This window comes from Oncorhynchus kisutch, linkage group LG25 (genome assembly GCF_002021735.2).
Source record: "Oncorhynchus kisutch isolate 150728-3 linkage group LG25, Okis_V2, whole genome shotgun sequence".
In the NCBI taxonomy this organism is placed as follows: domain Eukaryota; kingdom Metazoa; phylum Chordata; class Actinopteri; order Salmoniformes; family Salmonidae; genus Oncorhynchus; species Oncorhynchus kisutch.
Window position 1 is genome coordinate 14,088,848 of NC_034198.2, and position 17,696 is coordinate 14,106,543.

The 17,696-nt window shown below is 41.2% G+C and overlaps 2 protein-coding genes across 10 annotated transcripts in view; one reads left to right on the plus strand and one right to left on the minus strand.

The window, feature by feature from the left end:
• Positions 1-1,328: 1,328 nt before the first annotated feature.
• Positions 1,329-17,696, minus strand: part of LOC109870584 (lysosomal acid lipase/cholesteryl ester hydrolase) — a 40,962-nt gene continuing 24,594 nt past the window's right edge. The window contains exons 1-10 of one of the 2 annotated variants that reach the window (XM_020461154.1): positions 15,023-15,633; positions 13,294-13,411; positions 11,832-11,943; positions 7,231-7,429; positions 4,881-4,990; positions 4,350-4,486; positions 4,003-4,149; positions 3,776-3,847; positions 3,084-3,152; positions 1,329-2,385 (exon numbers count right to left, since the gene is read on the minus strand). In XM_020461154.1, coding sequence (XP_020316743.1) covers positions 2,146-2,385; positions 3,084-3,152; positions 3,776-3,847; positions 4,003-4,149; positions 4,350-4,486; positions 4,881-4,990; positions 7,231-7,429; positions 11,832-11,943; positions 13,294-13,411; positions 15,023-15,162 — 1,344 coding nt within the window. In that variant the 5' untranslated portion in view covers positions 15,163-15,633 and the 3' untranslated portion in view covers positions 1,329-2,145. Of the gene's footprint in view, positions 2,386-3,083; positions 3,153-3,775; positions 3,848-4,002; positions 4,150-4,349; positions 4,487-4,880; positions 4,991-7,230; positions 7,430-11,831; positions 11,944-13,293; positions 13,412-15,022; positions 15,634-17,696 lie in introns of those variants that run through there. The other variant, XM_031804544.1, reaches the window with a different exon arrangement.
• Positions 15,356-17,696, plus strand: part of LOC109869981 (renalase-like) — a 74,428-nt gene continuing 72,087 nt past the window's right edge. For 5 of the 8 annotated variants that reach the window (XR_004205400.1, XR_004205402.1, XR_004205397.1 and 2 more), the window contains exon 1: positions 15,456-15,568. The gene's annotated coding sequence lies outside the window, so the exon portion shown is untranslated. Of the gene's footprint in view, positions 15,735-17,696 lie in introns of all 8 variants that reach the window. The other 3 variants (XR_004205399.1, XR_004205398.1, XR_004205401.1) reach the window with 3 other exon arrangements.

Here is a 17,696-nt window from a genome sequence, read left to right on the forward strand (position 1 = left end):
GTTTGATGTCAGACAACAATGGCATGTTCATGATTTAAAACGTTCCCAATCCGTTAAAATGAAGGGACGTTTTATATTGAGGCTTTGACGGGACTATTAAACAAAAGTACAGGCTTTGTTACTGCCAATACCTTTTAGATATACATAAAAGGCGGACAAAAGTTGGCGTCATGGTAAAGTTGGCGGCTTTTCGTCTTGGTTTGACAGGGATATATTTATCAAAGTTTTGGTGGTAATATGATGCATTCTTCTGTCCTTAAGAATGATACAACCCCACTGGATATAGCAAGGAGACTGCAGTTCAAGAATATTGTAACAATGCTGAAAAAGACAGACTGAAAGCTTTAAGGGGGTTTTGAGGACGAGGGGGAACTTTTCACCATGACAACATCACCATCTTTTCAGTAGTATTTTGTCTGACAATGTCATTTTTATACAGTCTGTAGTTCGTACTGGACACCTTAGCCTCAGCTGTATATCAACCATTCGTTAAAGTTAATACCAGTACAAGTGGCCATGTAATTGTTTTCAATTGCCTCATGGTTGATCCTATTTGAATGATTCATTTAATTTACACTGAGAGTACAAAACATTACACTAATATTGAGTTTCACCTCCTTTTGCTCTCAGAATTAGTTGGGACATGGACTTACAACAGGGTTCTCCAACTTCTATTTATCCGCTCAAGAAAAAAAATTGTCCCACAGCTGACTAGATGGTCCCTGGACTACAAGGTATCGAAAGGCTTCCACAGGGATGCTGGCCCATATTTACTCCAATGCTTCCCACAGTTGTGTCAAGTTGGCTGTATGTCCTTTGGGTGGTGGACCATTCTTAATACACAAGGGAAACTGTTGTGATTGAAAAACCCAGAAGCATTGTAGTTCTTGACTCTCTTACCGGTGCGTCTGGCTGCTACTGCTATACCCCATTCAAAGGCACTTAGACATTTTGTCTTGCCCATTCACCCTCTGAATGGCACACATGCACAAATGGATTTAACCAGTGACATCAATAAGGGATCATAGCTTTCACCTGGATTCACCTGGTCAGTCTGTCACGGAAAGAGAAGGTGTTCTTAAGGTTTTGTTCACTCAGTGTCTACTATTTTTCTTAATAGTATGCTTCTCTAAATATTTGTGAGTGTGTTGTGTTTTTTGTTTCTGGTTTTGATATTGTCCTTTGTACAGTACATAAGAGTAAGTGAATTAAAACATTGTTACAGATTAAAGCCTTTGACAATGTTTAAATAAATAAAATATATGAGTAGATACTCAGACAAGCACTTTTCAATAAATGTTGTCAAGTAATTGAATCGTACAACCTGATTTTGTAATGGAGATTTATTGAGTAGTCTTCTCAATTAGTTACAAGGCGGCATAAATAAGTGTTATAACACAACATAAGTAGACCATGAATGAACAAACAAGTCAGTCATTCTTTGGTCAACACCCTTCCTAATTCATTCTCAAGATCACCTCAAATCCAATAAAAATACATTGAGAAAGTAGCTAATAAAAAGACAGTCAACAGCACAGGAATAAGCTAAATTAGTGGTCAACAAACAAAACAATGAATTTGTATGACTAAAAAGGCACAGCAAAATAAACCAACCCAACACAAGTCCTGAAGAGAGAGGTACTGGGTGTTGAACTGGGCCCTGGACAGTAACCATGATATTGCACCAATGACTGAGATATATTCATCTAAACCTACAAGCAGGATTTCAACAGGATCTAAACAGGATCTAAATGTACTTCTGTGTTTTTACAAACCTGGGAAATTCTCAAAACACAGATTAAAATCCATTCAAGTGTTGTGGAAGAGAGGACAGTAGTAAAGTAAGACAAAAAATAATACAAGATGATTCCTCACACATAACCCTAAACTCAGCTTGTGTACTGCACTACCCCAATTTAGAGGTGAATGATTATTCCTCATGGTTTAGTCAAACACACACATGCGTGTTAATACTCTCTCTTACACACCCTTATAGTAACAAACACACATACAGTGCACAAACACTCGCACCCAGGCACTCTGATATGACTCCCAAAACATGTCAGATACAGTATTAAAATCTCTTCAGCGATTGGGATGAGAGTTGAGGCTAAAATTATCCAAATCCCCCTGTCTATCCACTGTTTACACCAAGTCCTGCTGGCTCATCAGTTTGATTATCTCACTGTACATCTCCTGGGGGGCGTCCAGGCCCCAGATGAAGTCCAGGTGTTCCCAGTGCTCGATGTGGCGGTGGTACACCAAGTTGGAGACCTGGGTGAGCAGCACAGCAACATCCTTAGGGTCAGCAAGTGTGTCGTGACCTCCGGACCACAGGGCCGTAGGCACCTTCATGTCCTGAATGTTGTACAACGGAGGGGTCGACTGGAGGAGGGACAAGAATGGACTAGATGTCAGCTAAAGGCATTGACTGGTCATAACGGCACAGTGGATACCGAGCAGTAAAGATAAGGTACTTTCAGAAAGAGGTTGTAGCTTCGGAGAGCTTTGGAAAACAACTGGTGTGAAGTGATATGTGTGTACACTGAGAACACCAAACATTAGGAACACCTTCCTAATATTGAGTTGAACCCCCCCATTGCCCTCGGAACAGCCTCAATGCGTAGGGGCATGGACTCTACAAGCTGTCAAAAGCGTTCTACAGGGATGCTGGCCCATGTTGACTAATGCTTGGCTGGATGTCCTTTGGGTGGTGGACCATTCTTGATACACACGGGACATTGTTGGGTGTGAAAACTCCGGCAGCGTTGCAGTTCTTGACACAAACCGATGTGCCTGGCACCTATTACCATACCCTGTTGAAAGGCACTTAAATCTTTTGTCTTGCCCATTCACCCACTGAATGTCACACACACAATCCATGTCTCAAGGCTTAAATCCTTGTTTACCCTGTCTCCTCCCCTTCATCTACACTGGTTGAAGTGGATTTAACAGGTGACATCAATAAAGGGATCATCGCTTTCACCTGGATTTACTTGTCTGTCATGGAAAGAGCAGGTGTTCTTAATATTTTGTATACACAGTGTACGTTGGTAGACTAATGAGCTCTGAGCTGGCCTTGCCTGGTTATAGTGAGCCATGTTCCCTGCTCTCCCATAGTCATACGCCATCAGCTTTCCAACATGCACCGCCTGTAAAAAGAAAACACATTAAAAAAATAATTGTCTCAAGATAGCTGAACAGATGGTGGTACTGTATGTATAGGTAATACAGTATGTCCAACAATATGTCAACTTCAGTAAAGTTAAAGTTGTCTTCGGTAAATCTGGTATTGACCTTTACTCAAGGATCGGGCAACAAATAGGTGTGTTTGAGTCAGTGTGCAGCAGGAATGTCTGTGCCTCTCCTATTCACACAGTGAATGATAGTTGACTTGGGTGTGAGACTGAGGTATAAACAGGGTGAAATAATTATTTGTGACACTGAATAAGCTGAAAAATAATTGATCAACGTCTTTGAGATCAACTATTTCTGTCCTGAGTAACTGTTTTTGCTCTGTTGCTTGTGAAACCAAAATGTCAGTATCGGTTTGACAACTGTGGTTTGACAAGTGCAAACTCATTCTCGATTCAGACTGTGTTGACCACACCCCATCCTCACAGGATATAGGTAACATTATAGGCCTGATATCTACACTATAGGCCTACATGACAGTTTTAACAAACGGGTTGGGATGGGATGTGTACTGTAGGTTTGAAGAAGTGGAATCATATTGGAGGATGTTTTGAGAAGCTCCTCTCAGGTATGTTCTTACCTGAGACCAGTGAATCATGTTCTGCACTGAGGTGCCTGCTGGGCAGTGAGAGATGTACACAGGTGTGCGAGTCTGGACAAAAAGAGAAATGAACATCTTCACCAAACTCATACAGTGCCTATATAATTGGCTTGAGGTTGAAGGCTTTAGGTTTAAGGAAGTCCACAGTAGTAATAATGTAAAATCACTTTCAAAAAGCAATCAAATGCGAGCGCTGTGGAACGCACCATGTTGAGGTTCAGCTCATCAAAGCCACAGAGGACAAAGAAGATGTTTCCACACAGCTCACTATGAGGCTCCTTACTGCAGAATTTGGTAGCAAACCACTTGATGAGAGAACTCTGAGGCATGAAGTCCCTCTTCCCAAATAGATCCTAGGATATGGAAACCAAACAATGGATTAGCATTAGTCAGTATTGAAATATTTTCAAAGAATTCTGACAGATCGATCAAGATAACAAAAAAAACTGATGCCCAAGTTGGGTAGAAAAAGGAAACCACAGGTTAGACTTATTGTATGAATGAATTGTGGCATAATGCAGTTTAAGTTAGAAAAATAGCCTTTGCTACTCACCCAAATGAGGTAATCGGGGAAGATGGAGAGCTTGGTTATGGGGCTGGTAGTAAAAGCCACGGTGGTCACTGGTGCCAGGCCGAAGAACATCTTGATTTTGCTTGCCAGCTCAGGCATTGAAGAGAATGCAACAAAAGCTACAGGGACAGAGACATACAGTCAGATATGTCATGGTTTAAAAACAGGGGCGCATCTTTGATTTAAGAAGTGGGGGGGGGGGGGGGGGGGGGGGGCATTATTATAAAAAAAATTTATCCAGTCGGATAAACACTCCTAACAGCCTACCCGACTGCTCGGAGGCATGTGCATGGTCCTAAAGGACACCGTTGCCTCGTTTTGTATCACATTCCAATGATAAAACTGGGGGGACAAAATGCAATTTCAGAATGTGTCCCTCCCGTCACCAGTGAAAGTTGCGCCCCTGTTTAAAACTGTAAACCATAGTGTAGTTAACGGTGTCAAACTACAAGATAAGAAATATACTGCTTCATACTGTAATATGACACATTTAACTAAATCAAGCCGTCTCACCAATAGTGGTTCCCTGAGAGTGGCCTACATAGTAGATCGTCTCCTGGCCTGTGGTCTTCAGGATGTGGTTGACCACTGCTGGCAGGTCCTTCTTTGCCATCTCATCATAACTGAAGAATAAAGAACAGAAGAAACTCAGTGAATGCCATAATAAGACTACTTAAATAAACATTTCAAATAATATATTGTTTTTCTACTACAACCTCTTGTGATTCTATTGGTAAGCACAGGGGATATACACTGAGTGTACAAAACATTAGGAATGGATGGGGTATTTGTGCCATTCAGAGGGTGAATGGGCAAGACAAAATATGTTAGTGCCTTTGAATGTTTGATTGGGTAGTAGGTGCCAGGCTCACCGGTAAGAGTGTGTCAAGAACTGCAATGATGCTGCAACAGTTTCCCCAAGAATCGTCCACCATCTAAAGGACATCCAGCCAACTTGACACAACTGTGGGAAGCATTGGAGTCAACATGTGCCAGCATCCATGTGGAATGCTTTCGACACCGTATATAGTTCATGCCCCAACAAATTGAGGCTGTCTATCCACCGGATGTGTACCAAACTCACTAAAAGTGGCAGTAATAAAGCCTCTCTTGAAAAAGCCAAACCATGACCCAGAAAATATAAAAAACTATCGGTCTATATCGAATCTTCCATTCCTCTCAAAAATTTTGAAAAGGCTGTTGCGCAGCAACTCACTGCCTTCCTGAAGACAAACAATGTATACGAAATGCTTCAGTCTGGTTTTAAACCGCATCATAGCACTGAGACGGCACTTGTGAAGGTGGTAAATGACATTTTAATGGCATCGGACCGAGGCTCTGCATCTGTCCTCGTGCTCCTAGACGTTAGTGCTGCTTTTGATACCATCGATCACCACATTCTTTTGGAGAGATTGGAAACCCAAATTGGTCTACACGGACAAGTTCTGGCCTGGTTTAGATCTTATCTGTCGGAAAGATATCAGTTTGTCTCTGTGAATGGTTTGTCCTCTGACAAATCAACTGTAAATTTCGGTGTTCCTCAAGGTTCCGTTTTAGGACCACTATTGTTTTCACTATATATTTTACCTCTTGGGGATGTTTTTCGAAAACATAATGTTAACTTTCACTGCTATGCGGATGACACACAGCAAACTCGGTCTCAACCTTTAAGTCTTTACTGAAGACTCATCTCTTCAGTGGGTCATATGATTGAGTGTAGTCTGGCCCAGGAGTGGGAAGGTGAACAGAAAGGCTCTGGAGCAACGAACCACCCTTGCTGTCTCTGCCTGGCCGGTTCCCCTCTTTCCACTGGGATTCTGCCTCTAACACTATTACAGGGGCTGAGTCACTGGCTTACTGGGGCTCTCTCATGCCGTCCCTGGAAAGGGTGCGTCACCTGAGTGGGTTGATTCACTGATGTGGTCATCCTGTCTGGGTTGGCGCCCCCCTTTGGGTTGTGCCATGGCGGAGATCTTTGTGGGCTATACTCAGCCTTGTCTCAGGATGGTAAGTTGGTGGTTGAAGATATCCCTCTAGTGGTGTGGAGGCTGTGCTTTGGCAAAGTGGGTGGGGTTATATCCTTCCTGTTTGGCCCTGTCCGGGGGTGTCCTCGGATGGGGCTACAGTGTCTCCTGACCCCTCCTGTCTCAGCCTCCAGTATTTATGCTGCAGTAGTTTGTGTCGGGGGGCTAGGGTCAGTTTGTTATATCTGGAGTACTTCTCCTGTCCTATTCGGTGTCCTGTGTGAATCTAAGTGTGCGTTCTCTAATTCTCTCCTTCTCTCTTTCTTTCTCTCTCTCAGAGGACCTGAGCCCTAGGACCATGCCCCAGGACTACCTGACATGATGACTCCTTGCTGTCCCCAGTCCACCTGACCGTGCTGCTGCTCCAGTTTCAACTGTTCTGCCTTATTATTATTCGACCATGCTGGTCATTTATGAACATTTGAACATCTTGGCCATGTTCTGTTATAATCTCCATCCGGCACAGCCAGAAGAGGACTGGCCACCCCACATAGCCTGGTTCCTCTCTAGGTTTCTTCCTAGGTTTTGGCCTTGCCAGGGAGTTTTTCCTAGCCACCGTGCTTCTACACCTGCATTGCTTGCTGTTTGGGGTTTTAGGCTGGGTGGTTTCTGTACAGCACTTTGAGATATCAGCTGATGTACGAAGGGCTATATAAATACATTTGATTTGATTTGATTTTGATTTTGATTCTGAGGGGAAAAGGGCATGCAACTCAATATTTGGAAGGTGTTCCTAATGATTTGTACACTCAGTGTAGATCCAGGTTAGGCGCATAGCCATGGGGTGAATAGCTGAGCGAGCAAGGATCAGTATAAGTGGAATAAATCTCTCTAGCTACCTGAACTGCCAGAACTCGTCGTGGTCAGGGCTGAGTGTGAGGTGTCTCCTGGACCAGGTGCTTCCCCTGCTGTTGCCGATCCAGACGTCATAGCCAGCGTCGGCTAACAGGTAAGCCAGGCTGGTGTTGGGCAGGTTGGTCACCCAGTTACTCCCCGCAGCTAGGAGACCGTGCTGGAGGAACACTGCAGGCTTGGGATCTAGGAATATGAGAAAAAGACTACATTATGCACAATGCTATAGGATGAATACTGTAACAAGATATGGAAGAAATACTAAGTGAGGAGCTGTCACGCCCTGACCTTAGAGAGCAGTTTTATTTGTCTATTTGGTTAGGTCAGGGTGTGATTTGGGTGGGCATTCTATGTTTTAATTTTTTTTTGTTTTTGACCGCGTGTGGTTCCCAATCAGAGGCAGCTGTCTATCGTCTCTGATTGGGAATCATACTTAGGCTGCCTTTTCCCCACCTAATCCTGGTGGTAATTATTTATTTTCTGTGTGTTTGTGAACGCCACGGTTGCATCACGTTCAGTTTCTGTTTACCTGTTTTTTTTTTGTGAAGCTTTCACTTTATTAAAGAGTTGGTGCACCTTGGCTCATTTATGGCTCATTTATGACAGGGAGTTTGAAGACAGTGAATGTGACAGGAGCACCTTATTCCAAGCAAGAATCATAGGCAAAGCCCATGTGGTAATGCATAGTATTTCTCCAATCTTCTCAAACATGGTTGAAGTATCCATTCACATTCCAACATGCCCGAAACGACATAAACTGAAAGTGTATTGTTACAAAAATGGTTAGTTACAAAAAAGTATGTTCTATTCATAATTCAAGTGTTGTGTTGACTGTAACCACCAGGAGGGGGTGTCTGTCTAAGCTATATCCCAGCTGCAGCGCAGCCGTTCTTGTGGCCCTGCACTTTTTCTTTTTTGGGAGCTTTATCGCTACGATCTGTCAGAAACAGGATGTGAGCGGGTCCTTTCGGTAGCACAAACAGACCTTTAGATGATAGGATTGTTTGACTTCATACCGGCCATTCCTCCCTCCCTACCCCTAGGTTGTCTCAAATGGCACCCTATATATAGTGCACTACTTTGGGTTCTGGTCCAGGTCAAAAGTAGTACACTACATAGAGAATAGGGTGGCATTTGAGATGGACCCCTAGTCTACCCTGCTGCCTAGACTGCCTTGTACTTGTACTAGGCATTTCAACCATAATGCAGCTGTTTGCAAGAAATCTACACTATCTCTCCTAGATTGAACATCAAAGATTTCCAGCAATAGCTATTCTAGCTAGCACGATTTCATATCAAAATTCCATTTGGGGGCTGAAATAATTCCAGCTCTGCTGTGTTCCTTTGAGATCCAGACGCTCTCCCGTGTGACCAGGGGAAGTGGGACAACAGGAAATTAGATGTTCTCCAGCCTATCAGAGAGCTCCGCTGCCTATCTTACTGGATGTGCGGCTGCTGCCACATACTACTGAGCAGGGAGTATGAGGCATCAAGAGATACAAACAACATGATGGCTCTTTACTTATTTAGAGGATATCAGAATGTATTATTGAGATTTTTAACTCCCCAGACGACCTCAGCCCTGGCATATCACATCGTATTGGGCGTATCTTTAAAGTGGAACCCCTACCTAGTTGATGAAGCATTTCCAATGACAAATCACTGTCAATATTAATACTAAACTGAATGTACATTTTAAATTGTTGGAGAGGGTCAAATTAAGTACACAGCATTCATTTACTGATTCATGTTTTGGAAAGTAATGCAATGGAGAAAGCAATGGCAAAAAAACAAGAGCGGGGCCAAAGCCAGTGTTTAATACTTGAAGGCACTTACATTCACCTACAGAGAGATCTGTATCGATAACATTAGTTATTGTTCAGAATAATATGAGACCGTGTGTTCAGGAAAAAGCATTGTCTATTGCCTCTGAATTTGATTTTACACAAGTGGGTTCCCACGATGAGATTAGTGTGAGGTTTAGCACTCACTTTGCTCATTAATGAAATATAGGTGCCACAAAGGAAAGAGAAACTGAATACTGATTTGTAGGAACTGGAGAGGGACAGTGGCAGTGTCTGACAGAAGCGGTGCATCACAGTATCTAGACTAAACTTGTAAGAGAACAACTTCCTCTTTACAAGAAATCTAAAACGTTTAATACCATGACGCATTCCTAAACATACTCAAATCGTGTAGCAAACAGTTTGCTCCTTATTACTGTCACTATTACTGTTCCTATCACATATTGAAAATAAGCTGTAATTACAGTACATTGTAACAAGAGCTTAATAAATGAGACGCTGGATGAACGTTAGCCAAGCTACATTTGAAACAGCTCAAACTAGGGACGGATTACGAGAAATGCCAAACAAATAAAAACTCCACAGAAATTAAATTCAATCATAGACTGGGTTCAAAATGATTAAAGCATAGAGGTGACCTATTAGCAGATGGACAACCTCACTGGATGCATGTGATATTATAGCTCGTGATAACACGAAAAGCCAGGAGTAGGCTGGGCGGTGCATCTCAAAATATAGAAATGGATTCCTCCTCCTCCGCTCTCCTCAAGGTGACTAATGCTGAAAACCACTTCTCTTTGGATCCTGATTCAGTACTAATGTTTGACAATGTGAGAAATATCAGCACTTCAGATGTTAGATAAGGTCTGTGTTGGTCTTAGATATGTGGATCTGATTACAGGGCAGAGAAGTAAGGGATAAACAAACACAACTAAAATAAATGAAATATATACAGCACCAGTCAAAAGTTTGGACACACCTACTCATCCCAGGGTTTTTCATTATTTGTACTATTTTTTTTACACTGTAGAGCAGAATTGAAGACATCAAAACTATGAAATAACACACATGGAATCAAAAAAGTATTAAAACAATCAGAATCTATTTATATTTGAAATTCTTCATTCTTGGCATTCTCTCAACCAGCTTCATGAGGTAGTCACCTGGAATCCATTTCAATTAACAGACAGGTGTGCGTTGTTAAAAGTTAATTTGTGGAATTTCCTTCCTTCTTAGTGCATTTGATCCAATCAGTTGTGTTGTGACAAGGTAGGGGTGGTATACAGAAGATGTGGTAAAAGACCAAGTCCATATTATGGCAAGAACAGCTCAAATAAGCAAAGACAAACAACAAACAACAACAGAAAAACTGTCCTTTGGTCTGATGAGATTTTTGGTTCCAACAGCTGAGTCTTTGTGAGACGCAGAGTAGGTGAACGGATGATCTCCCCATGTGTGGTTCCCACAGTGAAGCATGGAGGAGGAGGTGTGATAGTGTGGGGGTCCTTTGTTGGTGACAGAGTCAGTCATTTATTTACAATTCAAGGCACACTTAACCAGCATGGCTACCACATAATTCTGCAGTGATACACCATCCCATCTGGTTTGCACTTAGTGGGACTATCATTTGTTTTTCAACAGGACAATGACCCAACACACCTCCAGGCTGTGTAAGTGCTATTTGACCAAGAAGGAGAGTGATGGAGTGCTGCATCAGATGGCCTGGCCTCCACAATCACCCGACCTCAACCCAATTGAGATGGTTTGGGATGAGTTGGACCGCATAGTGAAGAAAAAGCAGCCATCAAGTGCTCAGCATATTTGGAAACTCCTTCAAAACTGTTGGAAAATAATTCCAGGTGAAGCTGGTTGAGAGAATGCCAAGAGTGTGCAAAGCTGTCATCAAGGCAAAGGATGGATACTTTGAAGAATCTAAAATCTAAAATATATTTTGATTTGTTTAACACTTTTTTGGATTCTACATGATTCCATGTGTTATTTCACAGTTTTGATGTCTTCACTATTATTCTACAATGTATAAAATAGTAAAAATAAAGAAAAACACTTGAATGAGTAGGTGTGTCTAAACTTTCTACTGTATGTATATATATTTTAAATCAATTATTCAATTATCTTTAGGAGAAAATTAAGCTGGATTTTTGGTCACAATTCAAGTTGGTCATTACATTTTTATTTAGATTAAAAGCATAATGTTGCAGCCCTCAATTGCTGCTCGACAACATAATAATTGTCGGCTCCCAATAATAATCTGCGTTCTAACTGGTGATTGTGGACGCGAGCCGCACACAGCAAGCTGCTCCGCTTGCCCTATTCCCATTCTTCCTCCTCAACAAACCCTCAAATCTATCAGCTAACTTGATTTTTTTTTTTTATAATTGAAGGCCAAAATTGTGGAGGGAAAGCATTAATCATGTTTTGCTACCTAATAATCAAACTTAGAATACGTCCAGAAACGCTTGTTTATTTTTTCAAATGGAGAAATTCTACAATAGAAATTGACCCACCCTATTCATCATAGGAATGTGACATGCACAGCAGTCAACTAATTTATTTCTCCTTTCAATATGGAAGGGAAACCAGGTACTGGTATTTGTATGTGCTGTTTCTTCCTGAGTAAAAGGCAAATTTATTAACTAAATGTTAATAATTTTGTTAACACATTTTTGTGTAACAATAGTCCCCCACGAGATGTCCCCCATGATGACAGGGGGGCATGAGTGAAAGGTTTGGGAAGCACTGCATTAAAACCCTTTGGTGCACACCTTTACTGTCCTTCAGGCCATGTGGGATCCTGTTGACACTGAGGATGTAGAGGTCTTCTGTGATGACATCATGCTCCTCTGCTGGGTAGCCCCAATGCCTGATGATCTCACTCTGTGGAAGAGAAAGAAGACACACAAACTGTCAAATATATTTTGAATTCTGACATAATGGGGATCTCTGGTAACACTTTATTTTACAGCCCCATTTAGTTATCACTGGTATTCACATTACAGTAAAATTAAAGCAGACAATTCTTCCCCTGTTGCATTCCCTCTCCCTGCCCCCTCCCAGATATTATCTATATATACGCTAATCTGGAACTTCAAAGAAAGTGTTTGAGCCTGTTGGTTCCAGCCGGGCCTGCCATGCGATCTTGCCATGCATAATTAAAACACACCACCATTCCCCCCCCCCTCCCTCTAGGCTGCCAGTCTGCACATTCTACTGACTCTGGGCCACTTAAGGATAAACCTGCTGGTTCGACACACCGAGGTCGTCTCAGGGGTGGAGGGGAGGATTGGTGTTCTGCTCTGACTCATTTTTGTTTCTGGTTTTACACAGGGAAATGGCTGAGTATGAAAAATAATGTAATGTCACGTGACCTCAGTATGGCGAGAGATATTGAGAGGGTCTGTGCTTGCAGGCCAACAATGGGAAATATGTTTTCTCATGTGAGAACTATTCATACTGGTAATTGTATTAGACTTATATCATTGATAGTGTGTAGTTTCCAATTACAAATACTGTATACTAACTATAGACGCACTAGAATTAGGATTAATGTCATTTTGTTACTATGCGGTGCCTATAAAAGATACGAGGTTAACCACTGACATGTACCAGGCCCAAATCCACAAATGTTGATTGTATCATTGGCATACCTCAGAAAAAACATACATGACTGCCATGCCACAAAATAACCGTTTCATTGAACACTCACTTCTCCCGACTTACAGGGACTCATTTTTATACTGCTTTTTATGTGTAGTTAGGTCAGATCTCAGACTTAATGTTTTAATGTTTTAGTCATATAATATGGGTGTGATATTGTTCTATCTAGTGATAAATATATGCTGAAGTTTAATACATGACAGAGAGACTTCCTTTCGAGTGACCTTGCCCAAGCCTCAGTATCACATGTTTTGACTTTCCTTGAGATGACTCATGGGATATATGGGGGACAAAGTGCAGAATGTGGGTAAAGCAGAACTCCCCTCATGTGAGGTAACCACCATGACTATTATTTGCTCATGTTGGCCCAGAAGATTGCCTAGTTCTATGAATAGTTAATGAGCTCTGTGACCTATGAAGTCCAGTAGTGTGTTCAGTTATCTATGGTCGGTATTAAAACAGTTTGAAGTCTGTCTGGAAAAACTGTGTGGATAAATACAATTTCTCAGTATTTGTCCACTTTTTTTCAGAGAATACAGTTTGTCTGTTATTGATTTTTAGCCAACTCACAATATTCATGTTGACCTCTGGGTCCAGTCCTTTTTTGTCTTTCAGCAAGGATCTCTGACACTGGACCGCCCCAGTGGTCAGGAAGGCCATTAAAAGTAGTATCCACACCATCTTCAGTCTGAAAAACATAATTCATGTGTTATAAACCTTTAGAAGTCTCTCAGACCACATTATGTCAGAACCTATTCAGCATCGCACAGAGGCATCATGCCCATCAAAAAAATAAAAAAATAAAGTTTAATTTACAATTACTACTAGCAATTTTATGAAGTTGGCTTTAGGTAGCCCAGATAGGTTCCCAATCTCCCAACATAACTAGCTACCAGGAAGCCATTTCAGGCTATCAATTAAATTAGAGCAGCTAGCTATCTTACCTGGTATGCCTGCTGGCAAAGTTGTAAGACATTAGGAAAGCAAGCAATAACTAAATGTACTGAATAAGACATTCCTTTCAGTCTTTTACCCAGATTTTAGCAGAGATGCAAAAAAGAAACACCAGTCAGGAGGATACGGACAGCTCAAGATGTATGCTTAGATATGCAGAAAAGTAGACCTATTTTAACATAGAATTAAGCATAATGGTTATGGCTTTAGATTGCAGGTGTTTGAAAAATGCTAAATTCTCCAACTTCCGGATAGGGGGCCTAGCCCCCCTCCGGACCACCTCCAGCCATCCTCACTTTCTTTATGCCCTTTCAGATTTTGGGGGTACAAGACAACCCTGGCAGCACACACCTACTTAAATATGAGCATATATCAGAGACTTTATACATTAAATTTTATGTTTCATTGCAATCTTAATCTCTCATTGACAGACTAATTAAGTGGGAGAACTTGCACAATTGGTGGCTGACTAAATACTTTTTTGCCCCACTGTATAGTTATTGGTTAACCAAAATGATTGCAATCCAGATGTTGCTGTCTCCACTACTAATGTTCGAATTTAAAAAAAACTAGTCGGCTGCTATCTCTTCTCTTTACCACGAGATCTGGCCTGATACTGTGTTCACAACAGTTCAAAGTTAGTCATTTGTTTGTGTAATATATCAAAAGATGTTTGCATTGTCTCAAGAATAAAGCACTAGATGATCAATTCTACAAATATTGCTTGAGTGGCTCCAGACTTAGAATAGACATTGGACTATTGATGGAGTCTCATAACCGATTAGTTAGAGAAAAACAAACTGAGTATGAAGCCTTCGCAGTCAAAAGAGCAAAACATGAATTTGTATTAGTTGTTGTGAAGAGTTTCAGATAACTGTGGGAGTAAACTAGATATAACACCAAGATGTCCATGAGGATGTGAAAGTAACAACAATCTCTAGCCTTTACAAAAAGTCTGACCCAATTACTACATTATTAATTCATCATTTATTTTACCCCTGATCTTTTGTTTTCCTGCACATTATTCATAAACTATGCTTGCCTTGAAACTCTTAGTTGTGGAGATTCAATACAAAACTATGACATATGTGAACTGACTATCTAATTAGACAAGCATGCGTTAAAATATGAGTAGGTTATGCTTCAGTAGGCTGTTGTAGACATTTACATTCCACAAGGTGGTCTCTACTCACTGACACTAAACCTGTACATGTCTAAACTATTACATCACAGGGCAGGCATATGATATATGGAAAATGTAGGCTATACATTTGTATCAGTGGCGAATATATCCCCATAAATGTATTTTACGATAGCTACAATGTGTCCATGTGCAAACACTTACCCGGACAACTTCTGCTGTGTAGAATAATAATACTGTATTCTTGGTTGGCCAAATGAAGAGGAAGTCACAGGAGCTGCAGCGTGATAAAACGTCAGAGGCTCCATACTGCTTTTGTTGCCGATTGGGCTTGTAACAAACATTGGGAAAGATTAAACGCTGATGTAATCTTTCCACCCTGCTCTAGCCTAATTAATCAGTCCTGTAGATGTGGCAATGACAATACTGCTGGCAGTGCGATTTTATAATAGAAACTAAGTCTTATGTTTATTTTACTTGAATAACTGTTTTTCCCATGTATCCAAGGGAACATTTTGGTCGGCCAACAGCCATTCATCTTTAGGCTACTATGTGAAATCTGGCTTTACCAAACACGCGCAACGAAACTTAAAAAGTAAATTATTTGTGTATTGCCAGCAACAGTTGTTTATAGTTAAGTTGAACTCAATGTCACGAGTTCTTATAGTTGGTGCAGTTTATGCGCTTGTCTTCTGCGAAGAGAAATGCCAAACAAAGTTATTGTTGTCTGGGACAAATCGCGAGGAGCAGGTAAATTTGTCAGTTGCCGCGGAAGTTGTTACATTGTATTTAAATCAAATGTATACGAAGCGTGCTACTTGAGACGAGACTTTCACATAATTATAATTGGCCAAATTAATTGATATCGTTACAATGTCGGCTGCGTGCTTATTATTCCACAGATAACAGTAAAAAAGTGAGTTTTTTTTAACCATACATTTCAACCCTTTCTGCTCCTATCAGTGGCATCTCAGTACTTCTTTAGAAGGATACATCACAAAATATTGATGATGACATTTGACCCTAATTCATAGGCTATCTCTGCTGCTATTGACCTCCCTGTGACTTCCATAAACCCACATGCAGATGTTTTGTTTGAATTGACATGGAACACTATTGAAATCTCATCAGTAAACTATTATCAAGTCTGTCTGTTGATATGTCATTAATGGGGCTTGCGAAGCAAGAATCCCCACTTTAAATCTTCTGCATACTTCTGACTTATTATTTAAACAATAAGGCCCAAGGGGTGTGGTAAATGGCCAATATACCACGCCTAAGGGCTGTTCTTATGTACAACGCATCACAGAGTGCCTGGATACGGCCCTTAGCCGTGGTATATATATGCCATATACCACAAACCCCTGAGGTGCCTTATTGCTATTATAAACTGGTTACCAACGTAATTAGAGCAGTGAAAATGTATGTTTTGTCATACCCGTGGAATACGCCCTGATATACCACGGCTGTCAGCCAATCAGAATTCAGGGCTCGAATCACCCAGTTTATAATTAGCGTTATACCACAGCGTTGTTGAATACTTGTTTCAGATTGGCTAAAAGGGTCATTTGAAAATAAGAATTTGTTCTTAACTGACTTGCCTAGTTAAATAAAGATAAAATACAGTGCCTTGCGAAAGTATTCGGCCCCCTTGAACTTTGCGACCTTTTGCCACATTTCAGGCTTCAAACATAAAGATATAAAACTGTATTTTTTGGTGAAGAATCAACAACAAGTGGGACACAATCATGAAGTGGAACGACATTTATTGGATATTTCAAACTTTTTTAACAAATCAAAAACTGAAAAATTGGGCGTGCAAAATTATTCAGCCCCCTTAAGTTAATACTTTGTAGCGCCACCTTTTGCTGCGATTACAGCTGTAAGTCGCTTGGGGTATGTCTCTATCAGTTTTGCACATCGAGAGACTGACATTTTATCCCATTCCTCCTTGCAAAACAGCTCGAGCTCAGTGAGGTTGGATGGAGAGCATTTGTGAACAGCAGTTTTCAGTTCTTTCCACAGATTCTCGATTGGATTCAGTTCTGGACTTTGACTTGGCCATTCTAACACCTGGATATGTTTATTTTTTAACCATTCCATTGTAGATTTTGCTTTATGTTTTGGATCATTGTCTTGTTGGAAGACAAATCTCCGTCCCAGTCTCAGGTCTTTTGCAGACTCCATCAGGTTTTCTTCCAGAATGGTCTTGTATTTGGCTCCATCCATCTTCCCACATCAATTTTAACCATCTTCCCTGTCCCTGCTGAAGAAAAGCAGGCCCAAACCATGATGCTGCCACCACCATGTTTGACAGTGGGGATGGTGTATTCAGGGTGATGTGCTGTGTTGCTTTTACGCCAAACATAACGTTTTGCATTGTTGCCAAAAAGTTACATTTTGGTTTCATCTAACCAGAGCACCTTCTTCCACATGTTTGGTGTGTCTCCCAGGTGGCTTGTGGCAAACTTTAAACAACACTTTTTATGGATATCTTTAAGAAATGGCTTTCTTCTTGCCACTCTTCCATAAAGCCCAGATTTGTGCAATATACGACTGATTGTTGTCCTATGGACAGAGTCTCCCACCTCAGCTGTAAATCTCTGCAGTTCATCCAGAGTGATCATGGGCCTCTTGGCTGCATCTCTGATCAGTCTTCTCCTTGTATGAGCTGAAAGTTTAGAGGGACGGCCAGGTCTTGGTAGATTTGCAGTGGTCTGATACTCCTTCCATTTCAATATTATCGCTTGCACAGTGCTCCTTGGGATGTTTAAAGCTTGGGAAATATTTTTGTATCCAAATCCGGCTTTAAACTTCTTCACAACATTATCTCGGACCTGCCTGGTGTGTTCCTTGTTCTTCATAATGCTCTCTGCAC